The 5,911-nt window shown below is 37.6% G+C and overlaps 1 protein-coding gene across 1 annotated transcript; it reads left to right on the top strand.

Moving 5' to 3' along the window:
* The first annotated feature begins 388 nt into the window (after positions 1 to 388).
* LOC144566877 (putative beta-D-xylosidase 7) lies at positions 389 to 4,712 on the top strand. Its single transcript, XM_078316918.1, has 6 exons — positions 389 to 846; positions 1,591 to 1,887; positions 2,279 to 2,448; positions 2,923 to 3,020; positions 3,128 to 3,898; positions 4,024 to 4,712. Exons 1-6 carry the CDS (start codon positions 445 to 447, stop codon positions 4,608 to 4,610), a joined length of 2,325 nt encoding a protein of 774 aa, XP_078173044.1. The 5' UTR covers positions 389 to 444; the 3' UTR covers positions 4,611 to 4,712.
* Positions 4,713 to 5,911: the final 1,199 nt, after the last annotated feature.

Below are 5,911 nucleotides of genomic sequence, written 5' to 3'. Positions count from 1 at the left end.
CTCAGATTGTACGCCAGTACATGATGGCGATTCCGACAGCCCAAGGCATGTTCTGAGTTCAGATCAGTTGCGGTACCGTACCGTGTCAAATGAAATATGCATCGTCCATTTTTCCCTTTATACGAATCTCAAATCTGATCCCTGGATTCCAAATTGGCTCTGAAATTATTCTACACGATATGGTAATACCACAGGAATACTCACCCGGCGTGTTCTTCCTTCCTTTGTAAAAGCGAGAATACGACATTCCCCAAAAAACCAATCACAACTCACCAAAACCAAAATTCATCTATACACTCCCAAGGGCATTTCAGTCATTTTCTCAATCGGAATTATTCCCTTTCAGTGATCAGTACAGTACCTCTGCTTTATATTAAGCAATTAACACACAAATTTCCTCCTCACAGCTCAACCTCTACACCAACCCCTCTCCTCTCTTTCACCATGAGAGCTCATAGAGAGACCCTTCTTCTCTTCTCTCTACTGATACTCTCACCATTGCTTTCGCTCTCTGCAACCCCACCTTTCTCTTGTGACCCGTCGGACCCGTCAAACAAGAACTATGCATTTTGCAATACCAAACTACCTATTGAGCAAAGAGCGCAGGATCTCGTCTCGCGTTTGACAGTATATGAAAAAATCCAACAGTTAGGTGACATCGCGCCGGCAATCCCACGGCTTGGCGTGCCGGCCTATAAATGGTGGTCTGAGGCTTTGCACGGTGTTGCGTACGGCGGCAGGGGCTCGACCGATTATACCGGTACAATTAAGAGCGCTACGAGCTTTCCCCAAGTTATTCTTACCGGTGCCACATTTAATCCTCAACTTTGGTATAAGATTGGAGAGGTACATTTCATTTGCATATATGTTTTTTCTCTTCTACTTTTTTTTTGGTAGTTTTTTGGATTGAAGAAATATGGTACATTTGGATTATTATTTATAAATTAACTTGAGATAATCATATTTATATAAGAGCAGTACATGCTAATGAATGAGCTGTATATTAGATTAATAAATTTTGGAATATAATGTAACTTTACTGGAAGGTTAATATGTCACTTTCATGTACCATAGTGACGAAGATATTTCTTGATTTTGAATTTTTTTGGTTACTTTGGATAATTCTGTCTTCGCAAGTATTTTTGCTCAAAAGTCCATTTTCATGTGGGGCTACTCTTGGTTTTATCCAAAAAAAAAAAAAAAAAATAGACAACAGGGGATGGATAGTAATGATGATTCATTAATGTAAAGAGTGTACTTGGATGCTTCATCACTGCAAGAGTAGAGCAATGATAAATTTGTTGCTTGATAAAAAAGACTCATTATGCCTTGCATTACCAATAAAATGAAAAAAATGGCTAGACCCTCTTTTCATTAAATAATAAATAAATAAAAAAAAATACAAAATCACTAATTATCCTAGTACCGGAACACTTTGGTACCACTACTATAGGGACCATCTTATGATTTCAAGAGAGGTGGCACTAAAATTAAAGTTGTGGTACTCGCACATTGATCTCATTGATATCTTTAATTTTTCATATCTTTTCCAAGCACCAACAAAAATTGACATGAATTTTGCATATGAAGGCAATCGGTACAGAGGCACGGGCGATATACAACAGCGGGCAGTTGCAGGGACTGACATTCTGGGCACCTAACATAAACATATATCGGGACCCAAGGTGGGGCCGTGGCCAGGAGACACCGGGAGAGGACCCGTTAACCACTAGCACGTATGCAGCTTTATTTGTGAGGGGTGTGCAAGGTGACTCCTACAAAGGCAACGGTGTGTCGTTGCTCAAAGCTTCGGCTTGTTGCAAGCATTTCACTGCATACGATTTGGAGAGATGGGGCAATGTCACACGGTTCACTTTCAATGCAGTGGTAAGTGATAGTTGAAGAAACAAGATTTAACTGATGGTGATTTGAAAGAAGAATTCATTTATAATTAATTAGTAGTTCCGTTTAGTATACTCTATATCTTTGATGGGACTGACAGTTCAGCAAAAAATGTACCAGGCCGTTGAATTGTACACAGTACTGAAAGTGACTTATTAGACTTTGACTGGTATTTCTGGCAAGAACAAAGACTTAAATCATGGGTACATGCTGGTACCAAACTGGGAACAGTATATATATTTCTATAAAGGAATATTAATATTTGAAACAAAAATTGACAAAGTGGGAACAAAGAAGCAAACATAATGAAAATATACACACTATTATTTATACAGTGCCATTACTAAAAATGTTTGCAATTAATTATGTAATTCAGGTGACAGCACAAGATTTGGAAGACACATACCAGCCTCCTTTCAAGAGTTGTGTCGAAGAAGGCCATGCGAGTGGCATGATGTGCTCGTATAACGAGGTCAACGGTGTACCTCCTTGCGGCGACTACAACCTCTTAACCAAAATAGCTAGAAAGGAATGGAAGTTTTACGGGTACGGTTTCGAATGCATTTGAATTGAGTTATATAAGTTTTTATTTTTTTTTCTCAATATGTGATATATTTTGCAGGGGCGGATCTACTGTAGCACAGGGGGGGTCAGTCGCCCCCCCCTGGATTTCGAGTTTTAGTAGTGATTTATTGGTACCGATCGACTCTGCCCCTCCCTGGAAATTTTTTTGCCCCCCTTTGGGTGTTTGAGTTGTAATTCGGGTTAAATTTAGTGTTAAAATCAAAATAAATTTCTTGAATTATGATTGGTAATATTAATTATAAGTTATAAGATCAGAAATTATAAGTCAAGGTGTTGAAAAAATAAGTCAAAATATTATTTTTTTATCGAGTACTCAATTAGTTAATGGGTTTAAATCCGATAAGCTATTTAAATCCGATTCGATATTTTTTTGCCCCTCCCTGACGAAAATCCTGGATCCGCCCCTGATATTTTGCATTTCTTATTTATCACTAGGTACATTACCTCAGATTGTGATGCTGTTGAGGTCATGAATAAATATGATGGTTATGCTAAAACTCCTGAGGATGCTGTTGCCTATGCTCTTAAAGCAGGTATACACTTACATGAAAATTTAAAAAATAATATATAGAATTTTGGTCTTATTTTTTTTTTAACAACAATATGCAAAACTCAAGAATTCATGAAATTTAATTTACAGGCATGGATGTAAACTGTGGTTTCTATGTGCAAAACTACTCTGCTTCAGCTTTGCAACAAGGGAAATTAAAAGAAGCAGACATGGACCGGGCTTTACGCAATCTTTTCACAGTTCGGATGCGGTTAGGTCTCTTTAATGGTAACCCGACCCAATACAAAAAGTACGGTAGCATTGGTCCAAACCAAGTGTGCTCACAAGAGCACCAAAACCTAGCCATGGAAACAGCATTACAAGGCATAGTTCTTCTTAAAAACACCGATAACCTCCTCCCTCTCGCAAAACCACAATGCTCCTCACTGGCCGTGATCGGCCCGAATGCAGACAATGCTGAGTTACTTGTTGGTAATTACCATGGTCCACCTTGTTTTAACATCACCCCTCTCGCGGCACTTCAGTGGTACATAAAGGATACAAGATACGTAGCCGGGTGCAGTGATGCAGCGTGCAACACGTCAATCACGATCAGCCAAGCCGTGCAAGTGGCCAGCTCGGTAGATAATGTGATTTTGTTTATGGGGTTGGACCAAAATCAAGAGAGAGAGGACTTGGACCGGTATAGTTTGCTTCTACCGGGAGCGCAACAAGACTTGATCACTAGTGTTGCTAATGCAGCTAAGAAGCCGGTGATCTTGGTGTTGCTGTGTGGTGGTCCCGTTGATGTTTCTTTCGCGAAGTCAAACCCGAAGATCGGTGCAATTTTGTGGGCCGGGTATCCGGGTCAGGCTGGTGGACCTGCCATTGCTCAAATCCTCTTTGGAGAACATAATCCAGGTGTGAGTTTTACCCTTTGACATTTGGTAAAAAAAAAATGCATATTAGATATCTTTATAAGAAAAAAAAAAACTCACTAAGTTATTAAATTGATTGGTGCTCAAATTGTTGTGTTTAAATTCCAGGAGGGAAACTGCCACTGACATGGTATCCGCAAGATTTCACAAGGATTCCCATGACTGACATGAACATGCGTGCGAACCCTGCCACGGGGTATCCCGGGAGAACGTACCGGTTCTACAAAGGCGAGACGGTTTTCCAATTTGGTTACGGCCTCAGTTACTCAAATTATTCACATAAATTCATCTCTAAAACCGAAAATCCCAACATGAAAACCACTGTCAATGTACAAGTAACAAAAATAGGGAGTAATAGCAATTACTACCATGTCGATGAAATCGGGCTAGATGCATGTGACAAGTTGAAATTTCCAACGACGGTGAGAGTACAAAACCATGGGCCGATGGAAGGAAGACAACCTGTTTTACTATTCTTGCGTTGGCCAACTGAGACGAACGGAAGGCCCACCAAACAATTGATAGGGTTTAACAGTGTGCATCTCAAGGCTGGAGAAGCGGCGCATGTCGAGTTTGCAGTTAGCCCGTGCGAGCACTTTAGCCGGGTGACCGAAGAGGGTAAGAGAGTTATAGACAAGGGATCTCACTTGTTGATGGTTGAAGAAGAGGAGCTTGAGGTTACAGTCATGGATTAAACAGAGGAAAATAAATTATTTGTAACTAGAGATAATAGAGAGATGCGGTAAAATTAAATCCTTTGTTGTTGAATGAAAATGTTTTCTTTTGCCATGCCAAAAGAACATTATATCTTCAAAATATTAATTATGAATTTATGATTCACAAACTTCAAATTCTGATAACCTTTTTTTTTCAGAAAAAAATGATAATTGTGACACAGAACGAGACGGAATTCGGTCTGATGTCTGGCCTTGAGCCGAGCCGTTTGATCAACGTTGAAATTTGTGAAAAATTAAAATTATAAATTATTCCGTGAATCTAAACGGGGGTGCGAAGTGTACGGTTTGAACTTTTAACCGAATATCTAACTTAATCATTTGATTAGATGTCCGTCGAAATAAAATTTTACGATTATATATGAAAAGGGATGAACCCACAAACATTCACATTGGTCGGCCCGATTTGATAGCATTCATTCTCTGATCTAATTCTATTGGGCTATTGCCTATTGGGTCACTCGGCCCTTAATAATTAATTTCTCGTGATTTGTGTTTGATTAATGCATGCGTTTTCATTGGAGTTAATTATAATATGAATACATCTGATGATATTTTTTTAGGTTTTTTTTAAGATTTTGTTTCACGCTATAGTGATAAGATTCACGAATAATTCGTTTTTTGTGGTGTCGACTAACCGAACCGAACCGAACCCGAAAAATTCATTTGTCACTATATTTCACACTATCTTGTTGCACAAGCTCCTTATTTTTAAACTAATATAGTGCTTGTGCGTTGCAACGAGCATATTTTAAGAAAAAAAGTTACAAAATAATATATTTTTTTTATAAAAAATATACTAAATGACAAATAACATTGCTTAAATGACATCTACATATAAATAACATATTAAATATCATAATTTTTTTTTTTACATTTTCATACAAAAATCTCAAACAAATTGACAAATAATATTCCATAAATGATATAAAAAATAGAGAAAGGGGAAGTAACACAGTTGGCTAGGAAAAAGTCTTAGGATTGTTGTACCCAAAGGTCGAGAGTATAAAAAATAAAAGACATGGCCAATTAATTATCAATTAATTCAAAAATTCTTTAAATGATATTTAAAAAATAGAAAGAAATCATGATCAATAAGAAATATGATACAATTTGCAAGTGGAGAGTATGTGTCTAAATAAATTTAGACTACTATACATAAAAAAAATTCATAAAATCAGAATATTTGATCAAAAGACTGATATTCAATCTGAAATTTCATATTTTAATCAAAACCGTTGGCAGATCATAACATCTATGTG

This window comes from Carex rostrata, chromosome 15 (assembly GCF_964058835.1).
Source record: "Carex rostrata chromosome 15, lpCarRost1.2, whole genome shotgun sequence".
NCBI classification, from domain to species: domain Eukaryota; kingdom Viridiplantae; phylum Streptophyta; class Magnoliopsida; order Poales; family Cyperaceae; genus Carex; species Carex rostrata.
Note: the sequence above shows the minus strand (reverse complement) of the source record. Positions and strands in the feature narration are given on the sequence as shown.